This window comes from Tauraco erythrolophus, chromosome 6, assembly GCF_009769465.1.
Source record: "Tauraco erythrolophus isolate bTauEry1 chromosome 6, bTauEry1.pri, whole genome shotgun sequence".
NCBI lineage: Eukaryota > Metazoa > Chordata > Aves > Musophagiformes > Musophagidae > Tauraco > Tauraco erythrolophus.
The window spans coordinates 16,786,616-16,806,478 of NC_141470.1; the positions used below are offsets into that span (position 1 = coordinate 16,786,616).

General features: G+C 35.9%; 1 protein-coding gene across 1 annotated transcript in view; it reads left to right on the top strand.

The window, feature by feature from the left end:
* Window positions 1-19,587, top strand: part of PPFIA1 (PPFI scaffold protein A1) — a 72,093-nt gene extending 52,506 nt beyond the window's left edge. The window contains exons 18-31 of the mRNA XM_086613915.1: window positions 186-215; window positions 1,021-1,172; window positions 1,950-2,122; window positions 2,645-2,738; window positions 9,095-9,176; window positions 9,299-9,499; window positions 10,343-10,405; window positions 10,917-10,943; window positions 12,768-12,943; window positions 13,052-13,149; window positions 14,945-15,120; window positions 15,701-15,769; window positions 18,186-18,351; window positions 19,529-19,587. Coding sequence (XP_086470041.1) covers window positions 186-215; window positions 1,021-1,172; window positions 1,950-2,122; window positions 2,645-2,738; window positions 9,095-9,176; window positions 9,299-9,499; window positions 10,343-10,405; window positions 10,917-10,943; window positions 12,768-12,943; window positions 13,052-13,149; window positions 14,945-15,120; window positions 15,701-15,769; window positions 18,186-18,351; window positions 19,529-19,587 — 1,566 coding nt within the window. The remainder of the gene's footprint in view (window positions 1-185; window positions 216-1,020; window positions 1,173-1,949; window positions 2,123-2,644; window positions 2,739-9,094; window positions 9,177-9,298; window positions 9,500-10,342; window positions 10,406-10,916; window positions 10,944-12,767; window positions 12,944-13,051; window positions 13,150-14,944; window positions 15,121-15,700; window positions 15,770-18,185; window positions 18,352-19,528) is intronic.
* The last annotated feature ends 276 nt before the right edge of the window (window positions 19,588-19,863 follow it).

Consider the following 19,863-nt stretch of genomic DNA (forward strand, 5'->3'; position numbering starts at 1 on the left):
GATAGATTTAAGTAATCTATGATTTGAAGAGTACTTCATACTTGGTATTTTTCTCTGTGCCATTGCTGTAATTGTTTTTATACTCTCCCTAATATGTTTTATCTGTAGTAGTTGTTTCAGTCTGTGCTACAGTTTACAATAAATACCGCTTTTCCAAATTTCTTTTCTTTGCATGCATCTATCAGCCTAGTGATTTAAGGAAACACCGTAGAAAGGTAAAAATCTTTAGTTTTTTTACTGGTGTGCCCCTTCATCTCCTTCTCTGTCCCCAAACTCGTTAGTGGGTAACAGGAACACAAAAGAAAACGTTTGTAGGGTAATCCTATAATAAAGCAAGATTATATGCTCTTTGATATTAAATGCAAAATGGTTTATCATCTTAACATAAGTGTGGATTTGGTTTTGTTTGTGGGTTTTTTTGCTGGTGTAGGGGACTGTTTTGTTGCTTTCTGTTTGTAACCAGTCTTTTGCAATCTTCATGAAACCACATTTAATTTTAAAGATCTGTTAATGCATGCACAAATAAATCTTAATTTCTGTTATTCAGACTTTGAGATAAGCCATAGCCACAGGTATGTAGACGCTGAGTTCATAGATTTGGTAATCTTGATTATGATTGTCCAAACATGTAACAGTGAGAATTGAGATGTCTGTTCTTCAGAGGACTCTTTGGTTTTCTCTCTTTGCACTTGCTTAAACTGAAGTCAGGTATATTAGCTTTATGGTGCTGAAGACATTACTTTAGTTCTTACCTCTGTGACTGAATAAAAGATGAGTGCTGCTTGTTCATTTCACTACCTAAGACTGAAATGTATTAGTTTGTCACTGAAGGTAACAGAAAATCCAGAAAGAAGTCAAATGAAAATTAGGTAACTGCAGAATGGTAAGGGCAAGAGTCATCCTTTAACACTGATTTTTTTTTTTTTTTTTTTCCTTTGAGTATTTTGTGTAGTGTTGATATTGCATTCATGTTTTGGCATTTCCAACTAACCCCTCAAGTTCTCATTCATTTTCCATTAGTCTCCAGCTTCTAGAGAAGAGGTACGAGATGATAAAACCACAATAAAATGTGAGACATCACCACCTTCTTCACCTCGATCTTTGCGTTTGGACAGAGTCCAAAAAGGAGCTTTGCATACAGTGAGCCATGAAGATATCAGGGACATTAGAAAGTAAGTATCTGTGAGTAAGTCAGACCTACCAGTAACTTAGTATTTCCGATGATCAGAATAAAATCCTAAAACTGCAAAGCTGTTCAGCTTGTAGGATTTTAGTCTAGATACGGACGTGTTTCTCAAAAGTAAAGAGTTTGAGCACGTAAATGGTGACTGTTAAATAAAAAATAAGAATACAGATTTTGTTGATGATCAGAAATTACTTTACGTGAGAATTGTTCTGGTACTCAAAGCCTGCATTAAGTTTGCTTCATGTTTAGGAAATGAAAGATGTACAATTCCAGTCGTCTTTCATAGGCTGGAATTTAGCCATAAATTTAGAAATAAGTTGGAAAATTAGCATCATTTTGATTGACAGATGTGCTTTTCAAAGTGCCTAAGTATCTGGGATGGATTCCACTCAAGTATTTCAAATTTCCGTTGTCTACCTGGATTTGTCAGGAGCTTATATTGTCAACTTTGACCTCTCTGAATTGCACTTTAAACGCTTTTATTTCTTAAAGTAAGAATTGACTTGTAGTTCCATGATATAGTATAAAAATATTATATCCTTTCCTTTCTTGCATTATTTAGTTGTTTCCACTGTTTTACTGGTTAATAGTATGTATTTTAGTAGATACATATCTTTTCATGACTCATTAAAAGCTGAAATTAGATGTCAGTGAGTTACTGAGCTTTTGTAAACTTGCACAAAAACCTGAACTTGTCTCTTGCTGTGTTATGCTAGTGAATTTGTTATATCTGTGCTCCTTTATGACTCCTCTTTTTGTAAAGTTCAACAGGCTCACAAGATGGGCAAACAAGTAATCCTAGTAGCAGCAACAGTAGCCAAGATTCCCTTCATAAAGCCCCAAAAAAGAAGGGGATCAAATCCTCTATTGGCCGCTTGTTTGGCAAGAAAGAAAAGGGACGACCTGGACAAACAAGCAAGGAATCATTAGGACAAGGTTGGTCTGCTTTGCTTTTTTTTTTTTTTCTGTGCACAGTAGAAGAGAGAGTGAAAGACGGAAATTTATGATGTATGTTTCAATATGTGTATATTTATGACTGATTATTTTGATGCCAACGTGCAACATTTTTTTGGAGCTAGTAAACACTGAGTCTTCTGGTGGGTCCTTTTGTGAGTGAGGATGCAAGTTCAGCTAGTCGGGGATAAGTGATATAGGAACACTGAGAATTCATCTTACAAGTGGTTGAAATGTGAGGTTCTCTGACTCCACCTGGTTTTAGACAGCACCTATTTGAGCCCATACCAATCTGGTTTTCCTATTTTTATACACCATTTTGATGGGTATGTATTCAACTAGAAAATGGAGTGATAGGTGGCAGTTTGGCTTTGTACATTTCTGATAAGCAATATTACAAAGGATTAAATACTTTTGTTCAGGAAAGCAGTAGTGATTTTTGAGTTATAACTGGCCAAAATTGAGACGATAAGACTGGTGTTTGTTTTGTTTTGGTTTTTGTAGTTGGCATGGCAGAAGCAGATAGTTCCTCTCAGGATGCATTAGGTCTCAGCAAGCTTGGAGGTCAGGCAGAAAAAAACAGGAAAATGCAGAAAAAGTAAGTTATTAAATATTTTTAATCCTCTATTGTTAAGGTATTGTTTTGTTTAAAAATGTTCTGTTTTCTTTTCTTGTTTTATTTTCAGGTATTTTTGTCTAGTATGGTGCTATGGCTAATAAGCCTCTGTAGGATTTTTTTTTTACTATTTTTTTTCCAGAACATTAAAAGTAGCATAGATTCATGGTAAGTTTGAAATTAATTTCAGTGCTGAAAGCTTATTGTTGAAATGCTGTAATAAACAAACTTGGAGATAAAAGTGGACTCTTACCAAAACCTCTCCCAGATTTGTTATATTTAATAGCTGCTTTGGGTTTAATTCATTTGGAAGGTTTCCCAGAGTTGTCTTTTGACTGTTACTTGCTCCAGAGTGTGAAAGAGTTGACAGAGTGAAAGCATGGGATTGGTCTGTACAGACATCCTTCTGTATGCGTTTGCTGGTTCCTTTCTAGCAGGTGACTTTGAAAGTCTTTCCTTTTGTGTTGCAGTTGCTAACCGCTGCTGTGTTCACTAATTTTTTTTACCTCTGTTTAAGCTTGTGTTGATGTTTTCTGTCATATATTTGAATGACCAAACTATTTTTTCCTCATACCATGTACTCTTGATTTCTTGTTTTTTAAGTAAATTTTGAACTATTTCCTTTTTTTATGGCACCTCTTATATACGCGGTTACCTTTTCCTAATCATGAGAATTTTTTCAGTCTGCGTGCAAGAAAATCTTTAGTTTAATGTTCACCTTTGAGTATCTATTGCATACTTTGTTGATCCTAGATTTAGAAGAGATAAAGCAAGGACTGTAATCATAGGTGAAAAATAGATACTGCTACTAGTAGAAAACTCAACTCGATGCTTATATGGTAATACAGGAAACACTCAAATATATGTAAGTGGGATCAGGCATTCTTTGCATTTTTTCCACCCGAAGTTGAGCTATATACCTTACAGTTCTGTTGCTTCTGTTCTGTTCAGCTGTCTTTACTCTGTGTCAAAAAAGTTCACCAAGATCAGACATGTCTTGCTTTTTTACTTGCCTTCTGAAGACAGAATAGTGAATTTTAAAAAGAAATTGTGCTAATTTTCTCTTTGTGAGAGAAATTTCTTGTAGTACCTGAGTTCTGTTAACAAATAAGATTAATGCCTGGTGGCTGCTAATGAAAACCAGCAGTGTGTTGGTTTGAAAAGTCAGAATGGAATGTGGTTTTGTTTGTATAACAGAAGGCTCAGCTGTTTTTCTTCAGACTGTTACACTGAAGGCAATGGTACATTATTATGATCTGGTATTTTCTCTTTTCTACAGAGCTTTAAAGTCATACCACATCTTGATTGAACAAATGGTTTTAGTCTGGTCATATCCAATTAGTGGTAGGCCTGATCTTTGAACAATATAGATCTTTCTCAGTACCAGCAACAAATTTTATTCTAGACTAAAATAATTTATACTCTCTTGCTTTAATAAATGCAAAACATGCAGTTGCAGATAAATCATTGACTCTTCTTTGTAAACATTCTGTCTTTCAAAAATTTACTGGCATTACTTAAAATATACCTCATGTCTGCATGTTGTTGGTTGCTTAACATGCAAGTGACTGTATTAGACAAATGAAAATGTTTAGTTTGAAATTGCCTTGCCTAGCTAATAAATATGAGTACATGCTTATTCACAGGAAGATATTGAAGATTCAGGTATTTCAGTGAAAGTGAGTATGGAACAAGTCTGTGGCAAAGATATGTAGCATAATGTTTAGTTTCACTTGCTACTGAGACGAGCAGCGGGGCCCTTTGAACTTCCATAGAAGCAAATCTTACCATTTTAAAAATCCCAGCAAGGTACTTTAATCCAGCTGTTTCAGAATCCAGAGAGGTATTTTGAGTACAGGAAGCAATATAATCACAGAGTGTCAAAGATCCCTTGCTGATTTCTTGAAATGCTCATTATCGAAAAGAAAAAGTGGTAAAACTGCTCTGAATTGCTTTTCACTTAGATATTGGAGGAGGGTAGGGTTAAAACAAATTTTCAAGGATGACTGTTCACTTAAAATCCTGTATTCAGCAAAAATTATTCCAGTTACCTGAATGCTGGGAACAATGACAACTGTTTTTATTTATAGTTGTCTCTAATCCCTATTTGCTTGCTTGTCTTTCTGATTTCTGCTTGCATGCAACAAACAGGCTGAGGGCAGTATTCAGTGTCTTTACTAACAAAAACCTATTTATAGTTACAGAATTAAATTACAGTATACCTTATTTGCCTGTTTTTGTATGCCTTTGAGTTCAGTTTAATCCTAGTTTTATATTTTTCCTTCATTGTTTTATTTTCCTTTTGTTTACCATTTGATGTGGTAGTGCAAAATCAGGGTAAGTTTTTCTTTATTGTATCAGGATTGTTGTGAAAGTATGGTAAATCTCATTTGGATTTTTTAGCAATATATTAAAAACTCTAAACTTTTTTCAGAAAAAGTTAATTATGAGAGGAGACACTAGATTCAAAAGAATTTATTGTGAAAATGTGTTGCTGAAATAAATCCACTGTTGCCTAGTTCAGTGTGAATGCTAGTTCAATGTCTTGTCTTAATTTGCATGGTGTGAAGTTTTATAATGGAAATATTAAACCCTCCTTAGATGGAATTAGTTTTGTAATTTGGGTTTTGAAAGCTGTTTAGCCATAGTAGATATTTGTGGTGGTTCATTTCTGAGGTAGATGCATTTCTGTGAGGTTGTTGCTCTTTATTTACTAAAGCTAAGTTGCTTTTAGTGTTTCGTTCATGCTGTTCATCTTCTTTGTGAGCTGTACTGTTGACAGTGTTTGCCACAACTGTGTGTGTGCTTTTCTGTGTACAACGCAACAAACTTAATACTGTATTAGTTAAAAAGGAAGGCAACCCTAAATTTAAGATAACTCTCCTTAAAAAAAGTTATGCACAAAAAGTTTATTATATACCTGAAATGAGTATATAATAAGGATATTAACTTTCTCCTGATGCTTTGCCTGAAATTAGTCTATTTTCATCTCATGTTTTACTCCTGTTGCCTTGCAACTCTCATTTCCATCAGTATCACTCTCTTCACCACCTTCCCTACAGTGTTTTCTCTACTCTCAACTTCTTCCGAATCAGTTATCTTCAGTTCCATCCAAGAAATCTGGAATACAGCATTCCCCTTTGGCTTGAAGTTCTGGATTTGTCCATTCCCACGCTGTCTTAATCCGGTGACAAAGTGATGTTGCTCTGGGCTGCTTTATTTTCCTTGCGGGGTTAGTGTATGCTTGCCTGCCAAGAGCCATTGTAAATACAAATACTTTGAATGGTCTTTAAAGGGCCCTGTGTCTTAGCTACTACATCAAGCACCTGCAGTTTTGACATCATTTCTCATCCCATATGACCGCAGTTTCTTTGTTCTCCACAGCTGGTGTTAGATGGCTTTTGAATGTTTGTAACAACAAGTGTTGCCCTCTTGCAGCAGCATGTTTGGTCTCCTGTCCCAGTGATGTTCAGCCAACTTTTTATGAAGTCTGTAGACATCTATCCCTTGGTTTTGTCACCTACAAGTTATTCCAGTAGCAACTATTCTTTTGACATTCTTTTGTCCTTCATAGTGCCAGCTTTATACCATCTGTTAACAGCGCCAACACCACTGCAATGTGTTGGGTTTTTTTTCTCACAAAGATATGAAGCTGGATTTTGCACCCACTTCTTAAATGGTATGATTGGATGGCCTGTGAAACAGAACTGGCATGTCACTTGTGATCTTTACATAATCTGATCATGTGTTGCTGGAATGCAATGAGTTTCTTTGTGAAGTTGGAAGGGAAATGTTGGAAAAGTGAAGTTCTCTGCTATAGGAAAAAAAAAAAACAACAACACAAAACATTGATGCATCATTTGAAGATAAAACAGCAGCTGCCTTTGAATTCTTCCATGAGGTGTTTTGTATCTGTGCTATGTCTTGAGCTTTCAGTTTAATGATTTCTCGTGCAAGCAAGTTTCTGTCTCTTCTGGCATGTTAACAAATTCCACAATTCATTTTCTACTTCATGGATGCATTCCTCTTTGGGTCCATTGAATAATTTCCACATAAAGTTCTCAAACATTTTTGTTTTGTTTGTTTCTATTTCTACATGTTCACCTTCATCCCATAACAACTCCTTCCAGCCACACAATTGTTTTCTGCATATGATACCAGCATGAGTTTAAAGTTTGCATCATAACCTCTCCTTAAGTTTTTGATACATTCCCTGTACCACTCATCTCTGAATGATTTACTGTTTCATGGCCAACTTGAAGTATGCAGAGAGACTTATAAAACTGGGAGAAATTACACTGCAGTTCTCTGAATTACGTACAATACCCCTACATACAATTATAAGCTGGGGGGAGGCAGTGACCGCATGCTCTTGTGAGGTCATCTCAGTCAAACCAGAGGCTACTTCGTGCATGGCTGTGCTCTTTCATCACTAGTCACTAGCTTCCCTCACTGCATGGTCATGTTACCACAGCCACCAAAAAGGAAGACTAAGAAACCAATCTTGAAGTTAAACTACTTGGAAAAAACATTGTATTCCTTTCTGACAAATACAGTATTAAGCATTTTATTCTGTTCTTAACAAGCAGTCTTATTATAATATCTTACTTACTTATTTTTCTCACTTTTTTAACAACATCTTTGAACAACAAAGTGAAGCAAACTGAAAGTGTTCAGGGCTGGTGATGTGTGGGATTAATGTAATGTGCTCCACAGTAGCAGGAAAACAGCCGATCCTTTATTCCTAATTCAGAAATACACGTATCTTTCTGAAGCGTACAAATACGTATTTTACAGTCTTCTCTGTTAGTGAAATCTAGCTATTGAGCTGCTAACTGCTGAACACTATTTCTGCCTTAATTGTTGGGTCTTAAAATAAGTACATTAGAGTGGTTATTTGTAACCAGTTACCTGGCAGTTCCTTCCTTCCTCCCCTTTTTTTGGTCTTGGGCACATTTAATTAGGGTAAAGAATTGGGAGGTTCTTCTAGAGTAGCAGGAGTTTGTTGACATACAGGTGGAAAAGTAGTTATTAATAAAACAGTTGCTAGTATGTTTATTATTTCACTGATTATTTATTATATTTAGTTACCTACCAGTATAACATGAGCATCCTAGGTATGCTGGCATGTCTAAAGAGCTGAACACTGCGCATCCTATTTTGCACTAGTAGCAAAGCAAGCTACTAGTCTGTCAGTAACCCCTTTTCAAGATGTCTGGTGTGGTAGTTTTTTAATATCTGTAGCTTTTAAATATTTTCTCAGATGTATTCAACAATGCAGTTGTGAAGAGGAGATTTTGTTTGTTTTCAAGTGTGAGAAGATTATAAATACATCACATAGGATCATATATCTGTAGTATTGCTGCTTAATTTTACACTTGCAGGCATGAATAAAAAGCATAAGCCAGTAAAATTAGGTGAAATTGTTTTTTCTGAACTTGGTGGAGACTTAACCATGTACAACTAGCTTTCAAAGTCTGCTTAAATATGCTTTTTTTTTTCCCAGACTTTATCCATTTTTTTTCAGACAGACATACCCAAGCAACATCGCATGCTTTTACCCGCAACACTAGTTTTTGTCTCTTGGTTTATCAAACATTTTCGGCAGCTATTTATAGGGATCTTGTGAGCTTCCATTGTTTCTGTAAGCTGAATTGTCAATATTAAACCTTCAGTCTCTTCTGTTTCAGAATAACAAAGGAAATGATGTCATCATAGGAGATGAAAGCTGAGTTTCAGTACACAGCCTTTCGGCATGTAATTGCCAAAGCGTGGCTCTCTGAATATAATGGTTGTCAGAAGCTGTGCCTGAAATTCTGACAGGCTTGCTGTTGCAGACTGAAATTCACCAATTACATATTTACTGTCCCAGTTTCCAGCCTCGACAGCCTGATGGACGGTATCGTTCAGATGGCATTGATATCTGATGTAGTCATACACTTCTGCAGGTTTCAAATCTGCATGCTTTTGGTTCAGTCTAATTTGCTGAACAGAAAATTGCAGCAATTGAGAATCTGACTGACAAATAAGTCTGCCATCTCCACTTTGTGTTGGCAGTGTTGGTTAGAGCGTCAGTAGCAGTTTCAGGCACAGATTTCCAAAAGGCAAGATCCAGCATCTCTCCCACTCTGAAATTTCCTATCCAGTTCAGCTCATGTCACTATATAGTCCTTGAACCTGTGCAGTGGCTGCCTTAGTGGGTATATCATATAAGGCTGAGAAAGGAAGAAAACTAACTATTGGAAAGAAGATAGTAAATTGAATGCAGGGTTTAAATCATAACATCTAGTTATAACTAAGTTTCTCTTTGTTATTAATAACTATTTCTGTAATTGTAGACATGAGTTGCTAGAAGAAGCCAGAAGACAAGGTTTGCCTTTTGCGCAATGGGATGGGCCTACTGTGGTTGTGTGGTTGGAGGTAAGTGGTCCCTCTAAAATAAATAAATACCATCCCCACTTCCCTAGAGTACAGATTTCTAAAGAATTTAAGGTTTTGGAGGAGGAATGTTTTCCAGATCCTGCTTACTTTTTGTGTTTCAGCTGTGGGTTGGGATGCCGGCCTGGTATGTGGCTGCTTGCCGAGCAAATGTGAAAAGCGGTGCTATCATGTCAGCCTTGTCTGATACAGAAATACAGCGTGAAATTGGAATTAGTAATCCTCTGCACAGACTGAAGCTGAGGCTGGCCATTCAAGAAATCATGTCACTAACAAGTCCGTCTGCCCCTCCCACCTCAAGGACGGTAAGGAAAGGGATCCAGCATTAAACGTCTTTTAGAACCACTAGAATTTCCAGAAATTCTACTGTAAACGTGTACCTGAAAGGATTTGAGCTTCAAATAAGAATTTCTGGAAACATTAAATTGTAGAAGAACACATGATTTAAATATAGAATGTTTCTTCCTTTTATGGAAATTAAATGAAGAGATAACTACATTTTCTTTCTTAAGGGAAAAAGAAGTTTGTATCAGTGTAAGTATACAGTCCAGAATATTCAAAGTACATGTTCTTTGCCTCATCTTTTGGCCTCAGAAGAATTCGTAATACTGATGAAGTATACATGTGCATGCAGAAATTTGTAAAATAGTAGAAGACTCTCTTAATCCATGTGTAAGGCCATTAACTGCAAATAATGATTCAGCCTACATAAACTAGGAGTCCACCTGTCTCTGTATACTACAGTAAATTTAGACACTTAAAGTTAGTGTGAATTCCCTGTCATGAGTGAGTCTGCTCTGCAATCTGAAGTTACTTCTGAGATTCCTGGGGTTATGATCTAGACTACAAATGCATTTTTTTCAGATTAGAGCAGTCTCGAGTGTTTGCCCATTAATTACATCAGTGTAAGCTATTTATCACATTCAATTTTGTTAATATCTTTGAAGGAAAGTGATCCATGTTAATAGGCTTTTATTCCATGCTGTTACTTTCCATAGATATACCTATGCTTAAGACTGTAGAAACCATTGCTTTTGCCCATGCCTGCTCCTTACATGTACCGATTGCTTATATGTTCTGCAACCTCTCCTCTTTGTTACTGCTTTCCTTTCACTGGATGGGATTGGTTCCCTGTGGGGTCATATTAGACCACGGGAAATGTCTGGGTAACACATGAAGAAATGGAAAATCTTACAGCCACACAACAAACGGTTAGTTTATAGTGTTGCCACTTCTGTTCCTTAGAGTGCTTTTTCCACTTTTTGAACATTTGAATCAAGTGCCTTTTGGTCTTTTTTTTTTTCTTTTTTCAAATTAATGTATTAAAATTCTGGATCCTTGCTTCTTCTAATTATTAACCTTGTAACCTGCATCTTGATAGTTTTTTTTCCAGAAGGGGGGGAAAAATCAACACTGATAAGATTGTAAACAAAACTCTAATCTGTAAAATGGAGCTCTGATTTGATTAACTAATAGACAAATTGAATTATTTGTGTGGAAATTTCTTCTCTCCAGAAAACTCAATCAGTAGATGGGTTTTGCAACCTCTCATACGAAAATGAGTGCCTTGTATATTTTTTTACAATGCATGATGCTTGCTTCATCTAGATTTTTTTGATATGCAGTAGACTTAGTCTTGCAGTGCATCTTTAACTTTGAACTCCTTACTAAACTTAAATACTAATACATATGTGTTCTTTTGCTTTTCTAACCACCTAACAGGAAGATGAGGAGGGAAGCTGGGCTCAGGTTGGAAACTTTATGTAATATTATAGATTATATGTAAACTGTCACAATAATTATAGCATGAAAGAATCTGTTTTTCCTTTGTAGCAGTTTCTTTTAGTAACTCTTGGTGTGGCTTCGGGATTGAGAGAGAGGGAAACTATAGGTTTATCTCTGTGTAATTCATACTTGAAAGATACTCTCATATTTAGGTGATTTAAATATTTCGATGTTTTTCTAGAAATTCCAAGATTTGGTCGTTCATCATTGAAAATTGGTAAAAATATTTTGTTACATAGTGCATCACTAAAAAAGCTATGCATAAGGATTTTTAATAATAGAGCTGTTAGGGGGAAGAATATTCAGAAATCTGTGTTTGCTTTCTGGAATATTTATCCTCTAGCTTCTGAATCACCAAAATGTAGTTACTCTTTCTTAATAAGTATTGTTGTATTCTATGCATTGAAAATACTAGATAAAATTTTAAAATAATTTCATGGCATAGTGTGGCGTGTTTTGGTGGGGGATGGCTCTCTGGGAAGCCAGAAGTCCAGCAAGAATATCTGCTATATGCAGAAAGTCCCTGTTCAACCTGGCCACCATCACAGGTGTACTACAAGACAATACTGAGCCTAGATAGATAAGTAGATTTCTGTGCACTAATTCTGTAATCCTCCTTGATTAATTGTTTTCCCTTAAAGTAGTGACAAATCCTAATTGTATTTTCAAGCATTGAGATAGTTGACCATTTTATACAGGGATATAAACAAAACTCAGGATTTGCCTGTGAGCTGTATCTTTGGACAGTGTAGTCTCTTCTTGCTTGGCTGTTCTCCAGCTTAAACCTGTTTAAGTCCCATTAACTACGTCTGGGATACTCATTTGCAGATTGTCAATGACAACAATCATAGCTTGCCTTCCTGTTACAAGAGTCACATGCTCTTTCAGTCTGCTACCTGGTGATGGCTTGAAGAAATGCATTTCTACGTGGCCTTGCTCCTTTCTAGAGGTGCCTCCTCTAGAGGAGAAATAAAGCTTTTGACTTTTAATTGCACAGTAAAAATGAGTTATTACCCGTGGCTTTTGGAAAAAAGAGCTGCTGGGTTTTGTTGCTCAAGGAACGATTAGATGCATAGTTAGAAACTCTCTTCTTTTTAGAAATTTTATCTGAAAAAATGCCTGATGATTTGCAGGTCAAAATTGCAGTGAAGGAAGTTTTGGTTTTTTCCCTTTTTTTTATTTTTGTTCTGTTTTGTGGTTTGGTTTTTGTGGTGTGGTTTTTTTTTATTTATTTTTTGCCTTTTTTTTTTTTGTTGTAAGGACTAGTACTTAGGATTGCTTGTTCTTCAGTAGTGAGTTTTCACCATTTTTTGCTTACTTGATTGGGATCAGTTTCTGCGAACAGTTAAGTGTATTAAAAAAGCCCTGCAGGTTGGAGGTTTTTGATATCTTGTATTTATATGGTCATGAGAAGAATAACGAACATGCCCAGTTTTCAAGAGATACAGTATTTTTAGCATCTGATCAAAATGCAAATCTATAGCTCTTGCTATCAAAATAGTATTGATTAGTATATTTTTATTATTTTTAGCATATTTTTTCATACTCTTCAACATGAAATAAATTAAGGCAGTTTTACTTGCTGATCTGAATATCTAAACTTGCTTTTCTTCATGAGGTTGATTTCTTCAGAAAACATACATGTAGTACTCAATATTTTTATTTGCTTATCTTTATAGGCAAAGAATTAAGTAAGCGTTGTTTTACCTTTTTCTTTAAAATATGTTGTCTAAAAAAGCCTTTCTCTTTTAATTTTAATAAGCTTATTCCTTAATCTTTTAAAAACAGACCTTAGCATATGGTGATATGAACCATGAGTGGATTGGCAATGAATGGCTCCCTAGTCTGGGGCTCCCTCAGTATCGCAGCTATTTCATGGAATGTCTTGTTGATGCTCGAATGCTGGATCATTTAACTAAAAAAGATCTGCGTGGGCAACTTAAAATGGTGGACAGCTTTCACAGGTAAATATATTTGAATTGGAGACCTAACTTACAGTAAACGTTTCCATTATCTCTAAATGTGTTTAGAGGGGTTTTTTTTTTCCTAAATTTTTTTTCTTTTTTAAACAGAAACAGTTTTCAGTGTGGAATTATGTGTCTACGAAGACTGAATTATGATCGAAAAGAACTTGAAAGAAAAAGAGAAGAAAGCCAGAAGGAAATTAAGGGTTAGTGCATTGTCTTGACCTCAGTTTGATTCTAACGTGTTTTCGCTGATCTGCCTCAAAAATTTATTAAAAGGCATTAGAGGGAGGAATTATTTATGAAATATCAACTGTTAAGTACAGGAGATGTCTGTATGTAGACCCCAAACACTGAATCATGAAATACATTGTTAGATCATTCACTCGTGCGGAGATGTTTTACAAATGCAGACATTTTTGAAACTCTGACTGCTCTGAAGTTTGAAACAAAAGTAAATGTTTTAGGAAGAGTAGGATTTTGAAAAAGCTTTTTGTCTTTTTTCTTTTTTTTCCTCTCCGTGTTCTCACATAATAACTTTGCATTTATGTGATTATGTTGTTGCTTGTGGCTGGTAATTTTTATTACCCAGCACTTTATGAAAAAAATATCTGGGTAACTTAGGTGTTTATATCTTCCAGAGTCATGGTGATTATTGAACAAGAGAGGAGAAAGAAGAAGTAGGGTGGAGGTTCACAGTGTCTTCCAAGACTTCCCATAGAAATTTTGTCCTCTGCCTGATATCAGAAGTCTTTTCTAGCATCTTAGACTAAAGTTTTAGAGTTACTTTGTACACAATTTGCTTAGAAGGCTCTGTGCTTGCTCTTCCCCTTTCCTTTTAAAGTGTTGATAGCCTTTGATGGTTATTCTACTAATTGTGCCTGAGAATGTTCTCAGGAATCGCAACTGACTGGCATGAAACAAGTGAGTGTTTTGTCTGATAGGCCTTTTTTAGCCTCCTAAATGGTATGGCTGCATCTGTTGCCTATGGGGAATTGCTCTTTGGAACATACAACTCTTAAATTCCTTCTGGGAATTGTTTGAGAAGAATGCTAGTTGACACAAGCCAGGAACATGCTGTGGATCGTTGTAACAGTTCAATTGGTATAGACATTCCTGAGTAGTGGAAAAAAAAAAAATACTTGTAAGAACACAGTTTTTGTTTTGACATTTGGGCTGAACCTGTAAATGCTACTTTATAATGTTTTTCCTTGAAAAAGTTTGAAGATAAGAGTATATTGATTGTTGAACTGTTACAGTATAAAATGCCTTCCAGCAAACTTCTAATATGTTTACTTTCCACTTTAAATTTATGATTGTGGAAAAGTGGTGTAGTATGCGTACACAAGCTGAAGATAAGTTTACATTACTAAATTGAACACCTTCAGAACTTGAAGGTAGATAAGATTATAAAACTACTAAATATTAAAGCTTAAAACAATAATAAATAAACCTTTCTGTTAAAGTTCAGTACAAAGTGCATGAGAAACTGCTATAAGGTTTTTTTTTTCTTTTGAGTAGGAAAATTCTTTTTTCCAAAATATTTATTCTGTCTTGGGTGAGGTACAAGCCCCTAAATGGCAGTGTAAAATAGAAGATCCTGTCTTCCCCATCTGCACGAACACTATGCCCAGCTGAACTTGTGTCATAACTGTGGCTGTAGCCTCCCCTGCAGGCAGAGAGAGGAGGTTGAGCGAGGACTATTCTTTCGGAGTGCAAGAAAAAATACTGTATGGAAAAGATGTACTGTGTATTGGAGTCTAAGCATGGAGTTTTGTTGCCAATTTGTGTGTATGTGCACAGCAAAAAAGCAGGGGCTGATTAGATCACAACCTAAATGTTAAATAACAGAATTCCTTGAGGACTACTGATTAATTTATGATGAATTGTGTGTATGTGAAAATCAATCCAGACACATGCATACAGATGCAGAAAGGACTGTGGGGTTTTTGTTCAGGGAAGTTGTGTTCTTACGAAGCAGTTAACTTTTTTTCTCCGTAGACGTCCTTGTCTGGAGCAATGAAAGAATGATCCATTGGGTGGTGTCCATTGGTCTTAAAGAATACGCAAATAACCTTATAGAGAGCGGAGTCCATGGTGCACTTGTGGCCTTAGATGAATCATTTGATTACAATGCGTTAGCTCTCTTGTTACAAATACCCACTCAAAACACACAGGTAAGCAAGAAGTAGTTACTTTATGGCCAATAGCATTTTTCTCCCCTCTGTGAAGGTTAAAAATGGAACTGACTGGTTTTTTTCTTAGGTAAGTGCATATCTTCCTACTCCCAGCTCTAGAAGCCTTAGAAATGGAAAGTTGTCCATTATCCTATAAGAGAAGAACATAGAACTACGCTTTTCTTACTGTTTTCTAATTGTTAATAACAATTCTGGTTGCTAAATTTGCTTGACCAAAAAATATTGTTTGAATACTTTCCTCGTAGTCCATCTTCACTATGTTAGTGTAAAACTCATCATTTTTTGTTGTTTGCTAGTTTTTATTCTGAAATAATTAAGTTTGAGTCAGAAATCATGAACTTTCATATGACAACTAAGGGAAGGAGGAGCTGTTAATTTGTCCTTAAATTTTTTATAAGTTACAGCTTAAATTGTAACTTCTCAAGTACTAAGTACATTTATAAATCTGATAAGAAAGTATTAAGCAATTTAGGTTATATTAAGTTTTTAAAATTACTATAGGTTACTAATTACTAATCCTTGGAATTAATTTCTGTTTCTTTCTTACTATAAACCTTAGGCTCGTGCTGTTCTGGAGAGGGAATTTAATAACCTTCTTTCTATGGGCACTGACAGAAGACTGGATGAAGTAAGTTACTTGAGCTACTGACCCATTTTATGGCCCTGGAAACTTGATCAGAACTGTTAAGTTAAAGAATTTAGCTTGAACTTCTTTAAGCTATTGACAAAATAGTGACAGAAATCTTAACTTGAAGTTCTTTGTCTTCAAGAGTTTCTGAATGTGGTGGGTTTTGTGTATTTAGGTAAGATAACTTTGAATATGAAAGCATTGAGATGATTTGCAAGTTTGGTTTTTGTAGCTTGCATAGTTAATGTCTAATAGCAGCACTTTGGGCTGAATCTTCATTTTCTGTCTAAAATGTGGGAAAATTAGTGACCGGTGTTGCAGATGAACAAGCTGTGATAGAGAAAGGCACTGTATAGCATGTTTCAAACCTTTGTCCTAATGAGCAGTATTTCAAATAATTTTGAGTGTTTTTCAAGAAAGCTATGGTGTTAGTATCTGTTAATACTGGTATAGATGACCACCAGGGATGTTGTAATTAAAGTAATTTCTATTGGGCAGTTTGTGATCTTACAGTGTATGAACTTCATTCAAATGTAACGAGTATTAAACTCCAACAAACTAGGCGTGAGATTTTTTTTTTTAAGACCCTGTGAACCCATAGCAGAAAGGAGTGTGTTACATCTTTAACCTTTTAAGTTGCTCTATGCTGTAACTTGGTGAACAGTTTCAAGCTGGTGTTACTTTTCCAAGGAAGTCCTAACTCTGTACTACCTCTTCTTGCCTTTCTTCTTGCCTGGAGAAGAGAAGGCTCTGGGGTGATCTTATTGCAGCCTTCCAGTACTTAAAGGGGGCCTAAAGGAAAGCTGGAGAGGGACTTTTTACAAGGGCGTGTAGTGAGAGGACAAGGGGCAATGGATTTAAACTGAAAAAAGGGAGGTTTCGATTAGATATAAGGAACAACTTTTTCGTTCAGAGGATGGTGAGGCAGTGGAACAGGTTGCCCAGAGAAGTTGTAGATGCCCCATCCCTGGAAGTGTTCAAGGCCAGGTTTGATGAGGCTTTGGGCAACCTGGTGTAGTGGAGGGTTTCCCTGCCCATGGCAGGGGGGTTGGAACTAGATGATCTTCGAGGTCCCTTCCAACTCTAACCATTCTATGATTCTATGATTCCTCGGTGCTAATGGGAGTTTATGTGGTAGCATATGTAGGTGAAAGTGGTTCAGGTTAAGACTAAGGTGTCAAAACCCTAACATGGTTAACCAGGTCAGGGAATTAGTCCATGATCTCAGAAACATTTGTGCTAGTATGAGAAAGAGCACAGCGGAAGGGTGAAAGTGCTGGCTTAAACTTGGATCAGTGACGTGAAGCATACACCAGTATGTTGAGCAAGGAGGCTGCTGTGACAGACCTTGATTGGGTTTGTGTTCATCTTTTGCCTAACAGACTTGTCACAGCCCTTTTGTGGCACATCCTGACAGCTCTGTGCTCAGTATGCATCTCTACCAAGGTTTTAATAACATCAGCAGAAAGCGGCTTGATTTCTAAGGTATTTTTCCTTAGTGATTTCAAGCTGCAAGAGAAGGAGCTTTGAGGGAACGGATGTTTACTCTGTTCTGGTGGCACAGGGCAGTTTGATGATGAAGATCTCTTCAAGTAATGCAGACGCTTGTTTCTTTATTCTAAAAGGGGATAAAATTTGGGTAAAATGGCATTCAAGTGATTGAACTGTTTTTAAAAGTGAAGTTGGCAAATGGAGATGCACAACGGGTATTTTTGCATTGACAAAATACCTTCACTGCAAAATATATTTTTGGAAGTGAGATTTAAACTATTGTATTTAAACTATTGTATTTAGCAAGTGCGATGTTATATTTCCGAAGTGGAGTATTACTTCAAAGATGCAGATGTATTAATGGGGGGAAAAAGCACCTGGGTTACAAGTTAAGTTTACCCAAGTGTTGAAGCAAAACACTGCGCAGCAATATAGTATTTGCTACACTTACTTTTTTTCCTCACTATCACTTCCTGTAATTTGTAGCATGACAAAGCATGATAGCTGTATCATCATTCCTGTAAGACAGAATAGAAGGTTAAAAGCATTTGTTCAAATTGTCTCTATACATCAGTGTTCCCAGAGCAGCTTTTATGATCTGCTCCACTCCTCATATCCCTTAAGAATGAGTGATGTGACACTTAAGCATTACTGCAAATCATGAAGGACAAACATTCGAATTACAAAATGTTTTCCTAAATGTGCCAGGCACGTGAATTTCCATACTTAGCTGAAGAGCCTACACTAGCAAATGAAAACAGATTGTTGCAAATTAAGACCTCTTGCTGCTGTTGCGCCTGAACCGTTCTGAAAATTAACTCATTCAGTGGTGATACGTTTACTTAAGATTGCCATTGTAATCCTTTCAACGTCGGTAACAATCCTACATTTTTTGAATTGCTAATGATGTTTGTCAATATAACAGGATGATGATAAGAGCTTTAGGAGAGCACCTTCATGGAGAAAGAAGTTTAGACCAAAGGACATAAGAGGTTTAGCTGCTGGATCAGCAGAGACTCTTCCTGCAAATTTCAGAGTTACGACCTCAATGTCTTCACCCTCTATGCAGCCAAAGAAGATGCAGATTGACGGTATTGATTTTGTATTATTTTTAGCATGATTCACTTTTTTGCTTGAGATTACAGGGAAATTAAGTTCAAATTACCGTTTTGCTGCATAAAAGCATCTGCCTTGTGCATGGTTGTATGTATAACCCTGTGTTTAACCATAGGGTACTTCATAATTTCAGGAAGCTGTACTAGATGTGGAGTTTCTTTTACTAGGAAAATAAAATGACATTTTATAGAAGTCTTTTAATCATGTGATGCATAATTTCTAATTAGTGGCAATTAGACCGATGTAAGTCCCACTTCTGAAATAGAGTAAAATGCATTCAACAAATGATATTAGTAAACTCTCTCGGATAATTTTGAGATTATTAGAACTTGAGTAAAAGGTGCATTCCCCCCTGCCCTGCAGTGATCACTCCAAGTATTGATCATACTTGAAATCATTAACTTCATTCATTGCTTAATGATCTATATGTATATGTGGGCATGTGCACACGCACACAGAGATATATATTAAAAAGCCCAAACAAACCCAAAAAACCCCATGTGAACTGTCACATGAGGTATCTAGTCTGCTTAAAAGCAGTCTCTTTAGTATCATGAGAATAAATTTATACTTGAATTTGTTTACAAAACACAAGTAAAAACAAATGGAGAATGTATTTAAATGGAAGAGACGAGATGGGAACTTCAGCATAATCTGTCAGAGTTGTCTCAGGTTCTGAAAATTTTATTTGTGAGTAAAGCTCAAAGAAGCAACCTTTGCATCTGATGTTACTCTTTAAAATGTGAGCTATTTTACATGTTGTCACTAGCACAAAATATTTTCCAGAATTCATGTGGAAAAGTCTGTAAATTAAAAGAAGTGAAGTCTTTACTGTGTAAAACCTTTTTCTTTTCATGATAAAAACCAGAAAAATATATAAACTATGTAAAACAAAAAATCATTTACTTATAGAATTACCTTTGCCAATTTCTGTGTGCTAGTTGGCATGCATGTTTTTTTTAGAATTCTTTGTTAGCCACTGAAATGATAAGTGATTAATATATAAACTTTAAAATAAATTCTGCTTTTCTAACTTGTAACCTTAGAGTTGAGTGAGTACGGTAGCTGTAATCGCATTGCTGTGAGATGGGTTTTTTTGAAAACTAACATGCATGCTGTGTTCTGCATGTCTTTCCATGCTTCTTGAAATAGGCAGTGTATCAGGAACACAAAGATTGGATTCTGCTACAGTAAGGACCTACTCCTGTTAAAGCCTTCTCCTGGTGAGTAAAGTTGATAGGTATAATAGTCAAGCAGCTACTTATGAAATAAAACATCAGGTATTTTAATACAGTGAATTTAATTACATGCTTAGAAAACTGTTTCAGGTTTTCAGGGTAGATTGTTTTGTTGGAAATCTGGAATTTTATTTCCTACAATGAAGACTGAGCATTTAAATATTTACTTTTGTAAATATTGTATTTGAGGGTGTTTTTTAAACAGCCTCGAGAAGGACCCATGCTAAATAGCTATGTAGAAAGTGTTGA